The sequence below is a fragment of the Bos indicus x Bos taurus genome, chromosome 4 (genome assembly GCF_003369695.1).
Source record: "Bos indicus x Bos taurus breed Angus x Brahman F1 hybrid chromosome 4, Bos_hybrid_MaternalHap_v2.0, whole genome shotgun sequence".
Lineage (NCBI taxonomy): Eukaryota > Metazoa > Chordata > Mammalia > Artiodactyla > Bovidae > Bos > Bos indicus x Bos taurus.
Window position 1 is genome coordinate 73,622,521 of NC_040079.1, and position 18,614 is coordinate 73,641,134.

The 18,614-nt window shown below is 43.8% G+C and overlaps 1 protein-coding gene across 4 annotated transcripts in view; it reads right to left on the reverse strand.

Annotated features, from left to right (window-relative positions):
* Positions 1 to 18,614, reverse strand: part of LHFPL3 (LHFPL tetraspan subfamily member 3) — a 654,591-nt gene that overhangs the window by 79,491 nt on the left and 556,486 nt on the right. Inside the window, exon 3 of one of the 4 annotated variants that reach the window (XM_027539725.1) lies at positions 3,637 to 3,664. The exons of 2 other annotated variants lie outside the window; for them this stretch is intronic. In XM_027539725.1, coding sequence (XP_027395526.1) covers positions 3,648 to 3,664 — 17 coding nt within the window. In that variant the 3' untranslated portion in view covers positions 3,637 to 3,647. Of the gene's footprint in view, positions 1 to 3,616; positions 3,665 to 18,614 lie in introns of all 4 variants that reach the window. One more of the 4 variants, XM_027539726.1, reaches the window with a different exon arrangement.

Consider the following 18,614-nt stretch of genomic DNA (forward strand, 5'->3'; position numbering starts at 1 on the left):
GCTGGCTCTGCTCTTTTTAGAACAGACTTCCTCAACACGGTGGTGTGTGGATCTCTCCCATCAGAATTATATGGAATGATGGCTTATGAATCATCTTTCTGTATCCTCACCACAGAACTACTAAATCCCTGTGGGTGAGGGGGTCAGCACCCACATTTAAATAAGCTGAGAGTTTGCCATCACTTATATACTGATGTTTGTGAATCACTGCTTTTAGCGGGGGGCCGCAAACCAGGGCAAGTCTCACTGTCACCTGGAAGCCTGAAAGACACAGGTGGCGGGACCCCTCTCACAGAGCTTCTGATTCAGTAGGTCCAGGTGGGTGGGGCCTGAGCATCCGCATCGCTAACAAGTTTCTGGGTGATGCTGACGCTGCTGGTCTGGGGACCACACTTTGAAAACCACTGGGTTAAACAATTAAAAACAATTTAGCCTTGTGTCAGTCAGGTGTAACCTACTTACTGCTCCCGGGAAGCCCTGAGGAACAGTGTGGGAGGCGGTGGCGGGCTGGTGTTCTGTCCCTTTGGGAGCTGAATGCCTGGGAAACAGTATAGGGTCCCCTGACCCCAAAGCCAGGTGGGTCAACACTGGGGCCCCGGGGGACAAACGTGGGCACATGTGCCGGTCAGACGCCCTTCAGACTCTAGGGAACTCAGTTTGGTTTCAGGTAACAGTGGGCTTAGGGTATTGTCTTAGGGCAAGTCTTGAAGGGTCCCGCAGATCCCAGAACTAAGCTGGGATAACCAGAGGCAGACAAGAAGGCAAAATCACCATCACCATGGCAGACAAGAAGGCAAAATCACCATCACCAACACCTGGGCATGTTCCCACATCGACAGCCTCCACGGAGCGCCAAAGTCGTGTCTGGCTGTGTTTTGGGGCTGTCCACAGAGTCTGACTTTCTCCCCTCCCACCACAGTCTCCTGTAGTTACCAGTACGGCCACTAGAGGGCTCAGCAGGACAATGATTATCCCGAAGGGGCCGGGAAGGAGCTGGAAGAGGCCTGAAACACAGGCCTGAATTTCCAAAAGCTGCTCCCTCCCATTGACAAGGTCTACTGGCATTTTTCAACCTTATGTGAAGTGCCATGCAAATGTAGCTTTAAGAGTCCGTTAGAGCAACCCTTCCAGCCAGGTTTGCTGCCTACAAAGCCTCTACTCCACCAAAATGCTGGAGCTGAAATTCTGTCCCAGTAGTACTTTTCAAGGTCACAGCTCTTAGCAGTTCTCCATTTTGTCCAGCAGCATTAAGAACCTAAGACATGCACAGGAAGTTATCCACTTCTGTATTTCCACCTCCCTGTCCTGTTCTTCCCACCCAACTCTAAATCAGCATCAGATACAGGGAAGACGGCTGCAGACCTGATGCACTATCTTGGAAATAATTGCGTGTTAATCCAGACTGGATCTATGGAAACCAAAATGGGCCACATGTTAAATCAGTGATGATCCTTTGCTTTTTAACAAAGATTCATCATAAAATGCCTTGGATTTACCATGGAAAAAGAAATCTCTATTAACACGACACAGCACATTTGGTTAATCTCTGTATTTCTAATTTTACATAAACAAGGAGTGTATCTCAAAACTCTTCTGGAAGTTTGCACACATGGGTCTCTACACTTGCCTTAAGTGACTTTCAGATTAGGTTTGGACAGCCTCAGTGACTTCCCTGGCCCCATTAGTTCATTAAGCAACACACTAAAAGGAGAAAATGTGACTTAATTCAGCTACTGAGTGTCCTTAAGTTCCAGAGCTCTAATCACCGGTGTCTTGGAAAGAGGTGGATACCAGCCAGGTAACCTCAGACTGCAGAAATCAGCATAACCGGGATGACTAAACGTGGGGTTAGCCACGTCCACCTATGATGTGGTAGGTCTGTGTGGGGAGGGCAGGCTATTTGCCTTTCTCCTGCACCTTGTCCCTCCTGCCCTCATCGTTCCTCACTTAATAACAGAGACTCACAGGGCTCTTGTTCCTCTGGGCTGTCTCTTTGCACATAGCCCAACTATAACTTTCTCCATAATCCTACAGAGAGAAATGAATACTGCTGGGAGGAAGCTGCATGGAAACAGCTGAGTTAGAAGCAAACTTATCACTTACTTTTTTGAAGCTGGCTGTTGTCGAAGTCATTTTATAGATGAGGAGCCCAAGGTCCAGAGAGGCAGTGTAACTCTCCCAAGCTCATCCAGATGTAGTGGCAGAGCCAGGACTGGGACCTAGGGTCCTTTCTTGGGATGAAATCAAAGTGACTCCTTCACTTCATTCATTTCCTGGTTGTGTACAGAAAATGTACACATTTCCTGTACATTTCTCATTTCCCAAAGAGAAATGAGCTAGGGGCAGCACATTAATAGGTGCTCTGATGGAAAGAGAACTGAGTTGCAATACAGGCTCTGCCCCATTTGGCCAGGGTGCTTTCCCTCAATCATCTGTGAATTAAGGGTTCTGGAGTGAATAATCCATCTCTAAGGACCCTTAAGCTCCACAATTCTTTGTGTGTCTAAATGATGGGTAGGGGTCCCAACACTGCAGGGGGAATAAGTACTTAGTCACATCTCATGAAAGTCCCTGCAGTTTCCAATTCTTGTCACCACGACAAGTAACTTGTAAAGTTTCCTCCTACCCAATTTTTCCCTTTCAACACACATTTGAAACTTCAGGGAGACTGAGAAGAGGAAGTTCCATCCCTGAAGTCACAGTCAGGTGGGGAGGCTGTACTGGAAGTCAGGACTCTGTGTCAGGTGCAGATTCCTTCTCCCCAACTTACTTATTTGGTAAATCTAGTTTATCACATTGAATTCACTCAAAGTGGAAATACGGTTTATGTAGATTCAAGGAACACCAAAAGAGAATGTGTATGTGTGCACATGCGTGTGTGTGTACAATAAAAGGCCAATATAACCCCTATGTGGCTTAAACACCATTCTCCTTTCTCATTCATAATCACGTTTGTTCAGTATATTTATATGTGTCCACCATATACACAGGTACAGAGAAAACAATCAACAAAGGAGAAGATTTCCACTTTTCTCCATAGCTCATTTTAACCCTGTTGCATGGTATTTATTTTCACATGGCATTCACACCTGTGAAGACTCACAGAGCAATTATCTGTTTAGGCTGGTGGCCCCAGAAGAACACCGCACAGCAAAGATGCGCTGGTGACCACCGCCTGCATGAGGAGCCTACACACGTTTTCACTCTGTGGAGTAGAATGCTGCCGTGAGAACGTGGACACACGCCCAGAATCCTAAAAGCTGACAATATGAGGGCTCATTGTCAGAGAACAATAATCAAACGCTTTCCCCAGGCGTCCCCAGCTCCTTCCCAGGGAGGTGCCAGGCTGACAGCGGCAGTTCTCTGGGCATTGTGGGAGAGAGAAATACAAATACAGAATCAGGAACAAAGACAGGAGCTCTATGGCTTAAAAGTGACGGTTCATGCGGCCCCACTGCCAAGCGGCGGAAGCGGGATCAGAGCAGCGGAGGAAGCATGCGGGGATGGCAGGCGGAAGCGCACGCAGCACAGCCGGCCACAGCAGCCATGCTCACACTCTGGTAGGCGGAAGCGCACGCAGCACAGCCGGCGCCACAGCAGCCATGCTCACACTCACATGGCGTGGTCTCACACTACCTTAGTGTGCTTTAAGCATGTCCATCATCTGAGAGTTTAGGAGGGAAAAACAGAAGGGTTAAAGGCACAATAAATTAAGAGCTTGCACTTTTATTTTTAAAGGTTAAAAATCACAGTGTCATTCCTGGCCATTCCATTCCCAGTGTGGAGAGAGACTCATGTGACGATTCACAGTGGTGAGAAACACAGCTCTCAGAACTGAGTTTAGTTTCATATCTTGGTTTTGCCACTTGCAGCTGTGTGACTCCATGCCTCAGTTTCCTCATCTGTAAAATGGGTCTAACAATAACACTTACCTCATAAGACTGTGGTGAGGATGGAATAAATTAACACATGTGAAATACCTAAACAGTTCTATTCAATGCTAAGCATCATTTAAGTATTAGTTATCACTGTTGTTATTTTGATCTTTGGCTTCCTCAGGCAATACCACCCAGATTAGACGATCAAAACTTTACAGAAAGCTAATGACTCAGTAAGAATTTTAGATGCTCAATAAGAAAAACAATTAAAGAAATAAAAAACATTTAGGAGAAAAAAAGAGACAAAGTTAGAAATGCACAGGTTGAGTGATAGTTTATAAACATTATTATAATTCTTTGAGGGCATTATTTCAAATTCCAAAGCAATTCAGAGTTGCTTTTTAAGAAAGATAAATAAAAATTAATGGCACACACACAGATCGATTAGAGCCCTGAGGCCTGGTTCACGTTGGACAATGCCAGGCTATGTACACATCACCAGGTGTTACGCTTCAGGCTGCTGGCATTTTACATGTTTTGCCTTGTTTCTGCCCCGTGTCTCACACAGTAAAGGCCAGTGCAAGGACAGGGGTGGGCCCTGAGCACCAAGTCACACAGAAGGACACACATCTCTCCTCTGTTCTTTTCCAGATCCATTCTGTCAGCTTTGACCTCACTGGCAGGATACCATGGTCAAGGAAAGTAGGAGACCTTAGCCTGAAAGGAAGCTGCAAGTAGCGTGCTCTGAGGAGGATCACACTGCCTTCACCGATGACACTTCGTCCCTGAGTGAGCAGAACTAGTGTCCTGCTAGTCCTTCACCTGCCTCCACAGCGAATTCCCTCCTCCACCTCCATCTCCTAGTGCTGCATCTGCTTACAGAGACAGGTCTTATTTAAAAACATGGCAGATGGCCATGAGGCACATGAAAAGATGCGAGAAATGCAAATCAAAACTACAATGAGGTATCACCTCACACCAGTCAGAACGGCCATCACCAAACAATAAATGCTGGAGAGGGGATGGAGAGGAGGGAGACCTTCTACACTGTTGCTGGGAATGTAAACTGCTAAGAGCCACTATGGAGACAATATGGAGGTTCCTTCAAAAACTAAAAATAGAGCTACCGTATGATCCCACAATCCCACTCCTGGGCATATATCTGGAGCAAAACATGGTTTAAAAGGATACATGCACTCTTATGTTCACAGCGGTGCTGTTTACAGTAGGCAAGACATGGAAGCAACCTGAACGTCTACTGACAGATAAAATGGATAAAGAAGATATGGTACATATACAATGAAATACTACTCAGCCATTAAAAGGAATGAAATAATGCCATCTGCAGCAACACAGAGGACCTGGAGATTATCATACTAAGTGAAATCAGACAGTGAAAGAGAAGTATCATATGATATCACTTCATGCAGAATCTTAAAAAAATGATACAAACAAATTTACAAAATAGAAACAGATTCACAGACTTAGAGAACAAACATGATTATCAGTGGGGGATGGGTGGGAGGGGAGGGTTAGACTGAGAGTTTGGGACTGACATGTACACATTGCTATATTTAAAATAGACAGGACTTCCCAGGTGGTCCAGTGGTTAAGAATCCACCTGCCAATGCAGGGGATATATGTTCAATCCCTGGTCTGGGAAGATTCCACATGGTGTGAGCCAACTAAGCCCATGCATTACTACTGAGCTGGAGCTCTAGAGTCCATGAGTCGTAACTGAGCCCATGCACCGAAACCACTGAAGCCCGTGTGCTCTAGAGCCTGAGATCTGCAACAAGAGAAACCACTGCAATGAGAAGTCCACGCACCACAGCTAGAGAGTAGCTTTTGCTTGCCACAATTGGAGAAAGTCCATGTGAAGCAAGGAAGATCCAGTGCAACCAAAAAACTAATTAATTTAAAAGTAAAATAAAATAGATAACCAACAAGGGCCTACTATATAGCACAGGGAACTCTAGTCAATATCCTGTAATAACCCAAATGGGAAAAGAACTTGAAAAATAATGGATACATGTATATGTATAACTGAATCACTCTGCTGTACACCTGAAACACAACCTTGTTTTTTTAGGACCATCTTACTTAACACAGCTGCTAAGTCACTTCAGTCATGTCCGACTCTGTGCGACCCCATGGACGGCAGCCCACCGGGCTCCCCCGTCCCTGGGATTCTCCAGGCAACAACACTGGAGTGGGATGCCATTTCCTTCTCCAATGCATGAAAGTGAAAAGTGAAAGTGAAGTCGCTCAGTCATGTCTGACTCTCAGTGACCCCATGGACTTCAGCCTACCAGGCTCCATCCATGGGATTTTCCAGGCAAGAGTACTGGAGTGGGGTGCCATTGCCTTCTCCGACTTAACACAACATTTTCAATCAACTATACTCCACTATGAAAAAAAAAAAAAAGATATGGCATTCCATGAACCCAGAGTAATGGCTATCCCATCCTTCTGACCCCGGGACACCTGATTCCTTCCCCTCTGACACCTCGCATCTTCTGCTTCCCATTTCACCCTTTCCTGACTTCTCTTGTCTGGTAGTTACCTGACTATGTCACTTCTTATTCATCACTGGTCTGAGAAAGTCTCCAGGGTGGAAGCTGGAGGCCTCTCCCCCGTCACTCTAAGTTCCCTCAGGCCCTTTCTCACTTCTTCAAAGGCAGGAAGGATTGTGTTGGCATTCAATGGGATGTGAGCATTTGGATGAAGCAATGTGATTCTTTAAAGCTGGAACATTCAGCACTAAAAACATCATTTCAAATGAAAAATTAAAAGCAACATTGAAGTCTTCAGCTGCTCAAAAACAGAAGGGAAGAATGACAAGGAAGATGCCAGGGAATGTTCAGTACCCTGGCTTAACTGACCTTTGCCAGAAAGGGTGGGTCATAGGCTTCCTGGGCAGGAAGCATACTCACCCCTGGAGCACAGATCCCACCATGGGTCTCAGCTTCCACAGGAGTGCATTCTCCCACCATGCAGTGTGTGTGTGTCTCTGTGTGTGTGTGGTGTGTGTATGTGTGTCCAGCCACAGACTGCTGTGCTCTGAGAAGGCCTCTGCTCTGCTGGTATTCTTTGGTGTAAATATAACCCCAGCTGCCAGCTGGGCTGTAGGCTCCTAAAGGCTGGGCTTGGGTTCTTTCTCAGGCAGCCTCTCTCACTCTGTCAAGCACAGCAGACCCCCACTGCAGGGGTGTGTCAGGGTTGCTGGTGACTGCAGTTTTATTTGCCTGGCAGGAAAGCTTCTTAAAGACACACTCTCAGATCTTTCCCAATCACAGGTACTGCTTCAAGGATATAGAATACAGAGCCTGGGCTCTGGAACACAGAGAGACGCCCTGATGTGTCCAACACCTCTTTTAAGGGATGCTACTTATGTCACATGGAATGTTGCTCTGGCAAAATTACAAACAGGAGAATGAGGCAGCGAATATTTAGGGGAGCAAAGGGATTTCTATCCAGAAAAAGCAGGTCTAATGAATTGATACTTGCAGCAAAGGAGACATTTAAATAGAATTATTAAGCAATTAGCCAAATTTCCCTGGTGGCTCAAACGGTAAAGCGTCTGCCTGCAGTGCGGGAGACCCGGGTTCAATCCCTGGGTTGGGAAGATCCCCTGGAGAAGGAAATGGCAACCCACTCCAGTATTCTTGCCTGGAGAATCCCATGGACAGAGGAGCCTGGTGGGCTACAGTCCACGGGGTCGCAAAGAGTCGGACCCGACTGAGCGAGTTCACTTTCACTATAATTAGAATGGGAACTACATGATGATTTCGAAAGGAACCATTTGAAATAAGTCACTCTTTTGCCTTGGAGGGCTTTCATTCCATGCTGACCAGAAGGGCGTTATTTTAACAGAAGAGACAGAGGCAATCACATTTTTCTTGCCAATGGGACAAGCAATGCCATGAATCTCAGAGGAACAGTGATCCCATCAGACCATGGGACCACATCTGGAGGGCTGGAGTCCTTGGTGCGGGACAGCTGTGGCGTCATCATTCTACATGGGGTGAAGTTTAGGGAAGAGTTCAACTGCAGTGATGTCTAAATTCTGCTCTGGATCCCACAACCCAGTGCTTGCCTCCCAAGGTATGATAGGTATTTCCAGGTATAAGTTTCAGGCTAAGTTTTAGTGGGTAGCCAATGTAAGAAAAGGTCAAAAGAATGGGTTCTATTGCTGGCTGAGGAGCTGATGCCAGAGTAATCTTTAGAGTATTTTGATGCTCTGTGCTGTGTCTTGGCTGCACAGATCTCAAGGGAAACCTCTTCTGGATCCCTCTGAACTCTAAGAATTATCCCATAGATGACAGGTATGATATTCCAATCATGGCTGAGGCAATGGGGCATACTTTATGTGCATCCTTCCATAAGAGTGGGAGAAGATTTCTTAGAGAAAAAGAATTGCATTACCTCTACCAAAAGGCATCAGTGGCTTGGTGGTTCCATGTCCATGTGTGGCCAGCATGCTTTTCTCTTTGCTGTAGAGGCAGACAGGCCTTGTATACCATCACTGCTCATATGCGGCACCTTTGTCCTGAGAACTCACTAAATATGTGTCACTGTCAGAGTGGAAGATCAACCAGCAGGCTGAGAGTCCACTCATTAAGCAATTTTAATATTTATAATACTCAAAACATAAAAGCAGACATAGTTTTTGTGTTTCTATTTGATTTACTCACACTTGAATGAATATCTGTCTCATTCACTGGAAACTTTACAGAAACCAGCCCAAATGTCCCTCTGAGTATTTCTTTTTTATCTGGGTGATTTACACTGAGTCCTTGGAGTTTGGGTTCTATAGTTTAATTTCCCACTTCCTAGGTAGTAGCAGATAATAGATGGAAGGCTGAATGTTGACTGATTTTTTTTTTTCCCCTGCAGATGCATCACCTCCTGACCCTTTGGTGCTCTGTGGTAGAGTGCAACAGTGAAAAGAACAGAAATGAAAGGGAGTCTTAGCATTTCAGCTGAGAGGCCTTTCATAGAAGATATATGAGATGATGCTGCAATTTATTGTGAGTATCAAAGAAATCTAGGCTGGATGTGACCTTGGTAATTAATTATCCAGTCCCCTGCTTCATTTTTCAGATGAGGAAACAAAAGCTCAGAGAGGACAAGTGAAAGCCAATTGGGAGAGTCAGGGTTAGAGGCAGAGCCCCTGACTAGTGATCTAGGACCACCCCACCCACCACACTGCTTCCCATTTGCAATAGAAAAGTACAAAGATATCCATCAGGGAATATAATAGGAATATTATGTCCAGCTTGCCTTCTGAGTTTGTAAAGATTTAACCTCTTCACAAGCAAGCTATGAAGAAGGCAATGGCACCCCACTCCAGTACTCTTGCCTAGAAAATCCCATGGATGAAGGAGCCTGGTAGGCTGCAGTCCATGGGGTTGCGAGGAGTCAGACACGACTGAAGCGAGTTAGCAGGAGCATCAAGCAAGCTAAGGGCAAAGTTAGAAAACTGCTTTAACTCCTCCAACAAAATACAAATCAAAGGGTTTGTGTGGTCTGCCACTAGGTCACTGATCCCCAAATTTGGATAAACTATGGACTTCTTTAAAGGAAAATAATTCTATAGGACCTATGGTAAATTTTCTTAATCAGCACTTGAGAAACAGTTACATAAGAAAGCTGAAGTCTCATTCTTTGAATAAGACTTTCAATTGAGAAGTCTCACCGAAAAAAGACAAATTTTCTCTTTATAATCGGTAAAATGAAAGCACAAAAACTAAACGTCCTTATTAAACTCCAAGACCCCCATCTCTCTGCAAGCATACGTGCCCGAAATCTGATTTGAGAAATCCTGTCCTAGCTTAGAACTCATCACTGCTCTCCTGTCTGGCCCGTGAATAAACTTCTGTTTACACCCCTCCCATCTTTGTTCCTTTGGTAGCTACTTCGTTTGTACAGAATGATTTTTTTTTTCTGGTTCACATTTTTGCAATGGAGCCTGTGTGTCCTGTATTCCTGTTTTCTCTCCACTCTCTCTCTCTCTTTCTGAAACCGGGGTCATTTTCTGATTTTCCTAATATTTGATTTAGATGAAAATTCAGCATGTTCTATTTTTGTGGCATGGAATTTTTAATGGAAATGCTGGTTTTCTAAGGTGAAACAGATGCAGGTTTCGAATCTGCCATCTAGGAAGCATCAGTCTCTGTCTGGATTTCAGCAATGAAGTTGCATTGGTTAAAATGCATTTAAACACCTCAGCTGGCCTTGTACAGTTCCTTGTTTTACAACCTTACCAATTTAACATTGCCATCCTGTCCTCCCTCTGGGGTGACAGGTGGCTAAAAACACATTTAGATTTTCCTCTGAGGGGGAATTTCTCTCTCCTTGACAATCTTTCTATGCTCCATGTCTCATAGACAACTCGGAATTTGCCAGGGAGCTCCCCTTGGGAATGCCTCTTTGCTTCCTATCTCCATTTGTCTATCCTGGGTCAGAAATTTCTTTTTTTGTTAAGAATTCATTTCCCAGTGGAAATGTAAGCATGGTAGAGTTTCTTCTAGGTTTTCACAGTATCATTTTTGCTTTGGCTTTTATAGAAACGGAATGGGTCCTAGCTCTACATTATTTTGGCTTAAAAAAATGGAAGGATGTTTCTTTATACTGTACTTGTACATTCCAATATGTACTGCAAGGAGATCAAACCAGTCAATCCTAAAGGAAATCAGCCCTGAGTTTTCATCAGAAGGACTGATGCTGGAGCTCCAATACTTCAGCCACCTGATGTGAAGAGCCAATTCACTGGAAAAGACTCTGTAGCTGGGAAAGATTGAAGGCAAAAGGAGAAGGGAGTGAGAGGGTGAGATGGTTAGACAGCAGCACCAACTCAGAGGACTTGAACTTGAGCAAACTCTGGGAGATAGTGGAGGACAGGGAAGCCTAGCATGCTGTAGTCCATTGGGTCGCAAAGAGTCAGACACGACTTAGTGACTGAACAACAACAAATTGCTAGATACAGGATGCTATTTATATTTAATTAAAATAAAAACAATTAAAAAGTTTAGCTCCTCAGTCTCGCTAGCTATATTCCAAATGCTCAGAGGCCACATGTGTCTAGTCTAGGATACTGTACTGGACAGAGCAGATAGAGAACATTTCTATTATTGTTCTATGGGGCAGTCCTGCTCTACATTTCTTAAGCTCTCATAAAACTTTAATGTAAGCTGTGTATTATGTGATAGAAGTCTAATTCTGAAAAAGACACAATGAAACATAAGTATATAAGTATGTAACTCCATCTTCCATGAAAACCCACCTGTAAAAGTGTGGAGGATAATTATTTATTTTTAATAAGCGGTACAGTAGAAGTCTGGATGTCTTTATGTTCAAGTCAGCCACATAAAGCCTCATCATTTAATTTAAATTCTAAGAAGATCAGCCTTTATTTAAATGAAAAGATAGAACTGACTTTCTCTAAATGGAGATGTGTGTGTGCAGAGGTGGGGATGGTGGAAGTGTTTGGTGAAACATATCAGAAACACCTGGAAACTTGTATCAACTTAGACCCTCTCCTACCCATCTAGGATGAGGATTTGTTGGGGGAGAGGAGGTGCTGCACTTGGAACTTCTGTAGTTTTAAAAAAATTCATCAAGTGGTTCTCATGTGTCTCCTCATTCCATCCTTCTAGTTGGGAACCACTGCTCCCCAAAATGGTTAAACTAGTTGGGGAGACATGCCTAATCAGAGAATATCAAGGAAAATTTATTAAGTCAAGTATATAAGTCTTTATATAGGTTGTATTAGAGTTCTCTAGAAAAGCCAAACCAATGGGAGATAGATACACGGTATAACTGATGATAAGAACTGATTCATGTAATTATGGAGGCTGAGGAGTCCCATGATCTGCTGTCTGCAGCCTGGAGAACCAGGAAACCCAGTGGCGTAATTTAGTCCAAGTCCAAACGCCTGAGAACCAGGGGAGCTGATGGTGTTAAGTCCCAGTCTAGGTCTGAAGGCTGAGAACCAGGTGTGCTAATGGTGCAGGAAGAGATGGACATTCCATCTAAAGCCAAGAGAGCAAATCTGTCCTTCCTGCAACTTTGTGTTCTATTCAGACTCTCAGCAGATTGGATGATGCCCACTCACATTGGTGAGGGTAATCTTTTTTTACTCAGTCTACTCTGTTCTGGAAATATCCTCACAGACATACCCAAAAAAGATGTCTTACCAGCAATCTGGGCATCTCTTAGCCCAGTGAAGTTGATCATAAAATTAATGATCACATGGGTGGCTCCAGTTATAGGGACAGTCTCATGGACAATTCTGCATAACATAAGTAGAGTGAGTACAGCTTTCTGGTGAGCAAGGTTACAGTGCTTCTACAAAGCAGCGTGAGTGATGACTGAAGGGAAGTCAGCAGAGCATTAAACATTTATTCATCCAACAATCACCTGTTGAGCATCTAATAATATCTGTCAAACATCTTGACATGTATTGTAAATATGATTAAGTAATAAACAAGGGATGATGCTGCAGTGTGGCAGCTAAATTTTTGCATAGGTTTTGGAGTCAGTGTGATTTAAATCTGGTATGCTCTAGCCATGATCTCAGGTAAATTAATTAACTTTTCCAAGGTTCAGTTTCTTGCATTAAATTGGAGATAATAATAGTGTTTACAAATGGGGTTATTATGAGAATTGAATAATATACATTACATAGTCAACATTAAAGAATATATAGTTTAGTAAGGAAGATAAACTCACTTGATCTGTACACTTCAGGGCAGAGATGCCTGGTTCAACTGATATGAAATGGTGCTAAAGAAGACAAAGGTATAGGTTTAATCCCTGTGTGGGCCAGTCAGCTGTATGGCAGACCAGATGTCCCTGCCTTTAGTCTTACCATCTCACAAATGTGGGCCTCTGGAAATCAAGATGATGGTATATGGACAGTTATATGTGAGAGCTGAGAATGATCCAAGATGGAGTCAGTTCAAGTTCCTTCAGAGATGAGCAGACTAAGGTTCAGAGTATTTTGTCAAACTTTAAACATAATCCCTTGGTATTCCTGATTCCCTGTCCAGTGTTCATCGTATATATATTGATAGTTCCAAAAAGGAAGAGAAATCTTTATCACCATGAAATATTAGGAAAGATGCTTATCTTACTATCACTGGGTTGTGGGTTTTTTCCCAAACACTTTGCATTAGCTCCAGAACCCAGACACCACACTGAGTACAATTTTGATTTGTCCTCAGAAGTACACTGACATTCTATGAGATATCACTCCTAGGAGGGTCTCTATGCAGACTCACAATCTATGATGGCCAAGTGTTCTTGGGATCCAGTTTGGGGTACATTCCAAATGTCAACCTGGTTCATCACTGGTCAGCAGGAGTAAACCTTCAGTTCTTTCCAGAATACTGGAATAAGTGTGACTGCACACTGAACTAATGAAAAACAAGGTACAGGAAGGCAGAATCTGATTTCATGTTCACTATAGCCCTGATACTAGCTTTCTTGTTTTTAATTCTCAGGGTAGATAGTCAACTTCCTGCTTCCAGTCAGTCAGTTCAGTCACTCAATCGTGTCCGACTCTTTGCCACCCCATGGACTGCAGCATGCCAGGCCTCCCTGTCCATCACCAACTCCCAGAGCTTGCTCAAACTCATGTCCATCGAGTCGGTGATTCCATCCAACCATCTCATCCTCTGTCGTCCCCTTCTCCTCCTGCCTTCAATCTTTCCCAGCATTACGGTCTTTTCCAGTGAGTCAGTTCTTCGCATCAGGTGGCCAAAGTATTGGAGTTTCAGTTTCAGCAACAGTCCTTCCAATGAATATTCAGGACTGATTTCCTTTAGGATTGACCAGTTTGATCTCCTTGCAGTCCAAGGGACTCAAGAGTCTTCTCCAACACCACAGTTCAAAACTTGCTTTCATTTTGTCACCTCCTAAAAGCATAAATAATGAAAGAACCATCGGCTTTTCAGAATGTGGTAGCCTCTTGGTCTGCTGAGTACTTCTTCCTGTGTGACTGTAGGGGATATCCTCTTTCAAAGACAAGAATGATTTCAGCGAAGAGGGCCAGCCATGCACAGTGACAGTAAAGAGAGGCATAAGACAGCCAGGATGTATCTTTAAAAATTTAAGTCAGATTATGCCACTCTCAGTTTACAGTCACTCAATGGCTCCCATCATACCTGGAATAAAATCCAAACTCCTTTCCCTGGCTTATGAAACCTTTGGAGCTGGCCCTTGCTTACCTTCCAGCTTCATTTCACATCACTCTCCCTCTCACAAAGTACTGTCCAAGCTGACCTTCTTTCTGCTTCTCATTCCCATCTTTGGATCTTTGACCTTGTTCCTCTCACTGCCTTGAAGTCTTTCTCGTGACTGTTGTTGGGTCTCTTCAGATTTTGACTTAAATGTCACATCCTCAAAGGCTCTTCCTGAACAACCAACCCAGGGGAGCTGCTTGGTTACCGTCTACCCTACTGTGTGTATGCAGTCATTGAGTTGTGTCTGACTCTGCAGCCCTTTGGACTGCCAGTTTCCTCTGCCCATGGAATGGAATTTTCCAGGTAAGAAAACTGGAGTCAGTTGCCAGTCCACATCTCCTGTGTCTCTTGCATTGGCAGGCAGATCCTTTACCACTTATTACCTAGTTTAAAAGACAGTCAGGGTGTATCTTTAAAAGTTTAAGTCAGATTATATCACTCCCAGTTTACAGTCATCAAATAGCTCCCATTCCCTGGAAAAGGAAATGGCAACCCACTCCAGTATTCTTGCCTGGAAAATCCCATGGACAGAGGAGCCTGGCAGGCCATAGTCCATGGGGTCGCAAAGAGCTGGACACACAAAATAGCTCCCATCACAGCTCATTCAAAATTAGGAAAGGAATATGTCGAGGCTGTATATTGTCACCCTACATATTTAACTTATATGCAGAGTACATCATGTGAAATGCTGGGCTGGATGAATCACAAGCTGGAATCAAGATTGCAGGGAGAAATATCAATAATCTCAGATATGCAGATGACACCACCCTTATGGCAGAAAGCAAAGAGGAACTAGAGAGCCTCTTGAGGAAGGTTAAAGAGGAGAGTGAAAAAGATGGCTTAAAATTCAACATTCAAAAAACAAAGATGGCAACCAGTCCCATCATTTTATGGCAAATAGATGGGGAAACAATGGAAACAGTGTCAGACTTAAATTTCTTGGGCTCCAAAATCACTGCAGATGGTGACTGCAGCTGTGAAATTAAAAGACACTTGCTCTTTGGAAGAAAAACTCTAACAAACCTAGACAGCATATTAAAAAGCAGAGACATTGCTTGGCGAACAAAGGTCTGTATAGTCAAAGCTATGGTTTTTCCAGTAGTCATGTACAAATGTGAGAGCTGGACAATAAAAAAGGCTGAGCACTGAAGAACTGATGCCTTCAAACTGTGGTACTGGAAAAGACTCTTAAGAGTCCTTTGGACAGCAAGGAGATCAAACCAGTCAATCCTAAAGGAAGTCAGTTCTGAATATTCACCAGAAGGACTGATGCTGAAGTTAAATCTCCAATACTTTGGCCATCTAAAGTGAAGAGCTGATTCATTGGAAAAGACCCTGATGCTGGGAAAGACTGAAGGCAGGACGAGAAGAGGATGACGGAGGACGAGATGGTTGGATGGCATCACTGACTTGATGGACATGAGTTTGAGCAAGCTCCGGGAAATAGTGAAGCACAGGGAAGCCTGGTGCGCTGCAGTCCACGGGGTTGCAGAGAGTCAGACATGACTCAACAACAAAAACAACCTAGTTTAAATTCTCTGTGTAGCACGTTTCACTCTGACATCTTCTTGCTTCTTAATTAAGTCTGTCTCTCTCCGGTAGAAAACAAACTCTAAGAGAAGTGGGATTTTTGTCTACCTTGTTCGCTACCTTATCTCCATCTTCTAGAATTGTGCTAATACATAGTAGGTGCTCAATAGGTGTTTACTGACTGAAATGAACGGGTGAACAGTGACGACTGTTTGAGGATCATAGCTCATCTCAGCTTGCTTGTTGGTGCTATTTGTGCCTACCATGAATTTCCTAGGCTGTGGATATTGGCTGCCTAGATGCAAAGTGTGAAGCACCCTGAAGAGCAAATCTAAAGCTCACTCTTACCAGCAAAACACACAGCAAATGTTGGTTGACTGAATAATACTCAATGAGTGCTTACTCTGTATCTGATAATAGGGTCTTTATGAGCACTCATTCATTTCATCACAATAAATCAATCAGATAGGCACTATTCTCATTTCCATTATAAAACGAGGATCAGTAAACTGAAGTCCTTACAGTTAAATATATCACCCATGGCCACACAGATAGTAAATGGAAAGGTCAAGATTTGAACCCAGGGCATCTGACTCCAGAGACAACACTGCTTAACTGTTACAGAAAATTCACAGAGAACACACACAAGTGAAAAGAATGCAAGGGATGAATAAATGGCAAAAAGGAAATGCCAGAGAATTCAACTTATACTTGTTTAATGCATATAAATCTGGTTGATAACTGTCTTCTACCTGCATCAAAATAAAAACTATCCCTACCTCTCCAAGGCTACGATGACCGTTAGTGGTTTGGGAACATCTGGTGAGATGTACAAACATCTCATCAGTATGGAGATCTGTTAAAAGAATTCACTGGGCAAGATCCACCCAAACCATCATGTAACTGAGGCTGCCTTCTCACCATCCAGACCTGAGTAGGTCATGCTGAATGGATTGTGCACATGCATGTTGATTAACTAATCATTGTTACATTGGGAGCCTGTCAGCTAGCTTTTGGCCCTGTTTTCCTTCTGTCCCCTTTCTTCATGCAAGAGTTTGTCTCTACTGGACAATGGCAACTGCCACATCTTTCTGTCACCCGGACTTGCCATCTTGATCCCTCCTGCCCAGCCAGACCCCACTGATATCTACTAGGCCCAGACATGTAATTTTAGGAAGCAAATGATGCTACAAAATATTTAAGGTCAAATAACAAAAGCACTGGAGTTCTCCAAGGGCATCCGGGAGATACAGGAGAGAAAGAGAATGAGAGAGAGATGAGGATTCAGAAGGAGTTTGTGGTTCAGCCCAGATTGAATCCAGAGACAGGAAAATCCTCCTGAGGATTTAGTTATTCTCACCATCTGGTCTGACCTTTGCATCAAGTAGAAATACTGAACATAAAGCTCCTAAGACAAGGTGGTGAGCTATGACAGGGAAAGAGCTTTTCGAGGTAGATGAAAAGTATTCTAAGTGAGAAATGACAGAGTAAAAGAAATGCTTTAGGACTCAATTTGCTGGGTTAAATATGCTTTACAGAAGTATTACTCTGTGACACATTTGGACAGAATGAACATTGGTTATGAAGAAAATTATTCTCTCCTCAGATATATGTACTCAAGCCCTATGAATTAGAGTCACTGAGTAGCTGGGAGCAAAATTTGGTCCTTTGCAGCTATCTGGTTTTTTTTTGTTGTTGTTGTTGTTCAATAGAGAGTGCAACACTATGGGCACTAATAGCATCCCGTAGGATGATGGACAGTGCAACCAATTTTAGATTTTCCATCATGAAAGGCCTAGGACAGTTTACTGCGCAGTTAAACTCACAAATGTTCACGTTTATCTTCTGTGCCAAGCTCTTTAACTGGAGCGGAAAATAACAAAGGACAATGCTGATTTCTGTAAGTTTCATTCCGTTTCAAAGTTTTCTCACTGTTCCAGCTTGGTTTTCATTAATATATACTGAAATTGCAAAAGAAAGGAAAATAGGAAGAGAGAAGGGACTGGAAAAACTTACATAGAACACACATCATTAGTCCCTAAATAGCTGGAGGGCTGATCAAGCAGAGGGACTGAGACTATTCACTGTATGACAGGCATTTCCTTGTGCCATCTTAGTCCATTTCCATGACATCTGTGAAGGCAAGTATTATTAATCCTCCATTTATAGATGAGGATAGTAAGTCCAAATATAGTCTCTTACCCAGAATGACCTAATTAGTAAGCAGTCGTGCAGGTTCAGTGGGTAGTGATTCAAATTCAGGGCTGGCTGCTCTTAAGACTACACTCTATCAAGCAGCCCCCGTCACCCTCCCCCCGCCCAATGCCCCATGTGTTGCACAGCATTCCATAGCACCTTTTTTCTTATGAATTAAGCAGTGGCACCCCACTCCAGTACTTTTGCCTGGAAAATCCCATGGACGGAGGAGCCTGGTAGGCTGCAGTCCATGGGGTCGCTAGAGTCGGACACGACTGAGCGACTTCACTTTGACTTTTCACTTTCATGCATTGGAGAAGAAAATGGCAACCCACTCCAGTGTTCTTGCCTGGAGAATCCCAGGGACAGGGAAGCCTGGTGGGCTGCTGTCTATGGGGCTGCACAGAGTCGGACACAACTGAAGCGACTTAGCAGCAAGGTGGTCTATGAGACTTGACATCACTAAACTTCACAATTGTTTTGTGAGCAGGAAATCCCCGCTGCATCTGCTTTTTTTTTCAGTGAGGAAATTATGCTGAAGGGAGGCTCTCAGAGAATCTGGGAATCTGGCTGGGGTGTCTGGTAGGTTTGGTGTAGGCAGGCACTCGTGGGGACTGCATGGGAGAAGGTGACAAGGGCCTCCTGGAGGAGAGGGGCCACAGGTCACTCTCCTGTATGACAGTGCTTTAGCCCTGATTTTCCCTGATACAGGATGCGGTTACTCACAGGGCAACATACACCTACCTCCAGGCTCTAATAT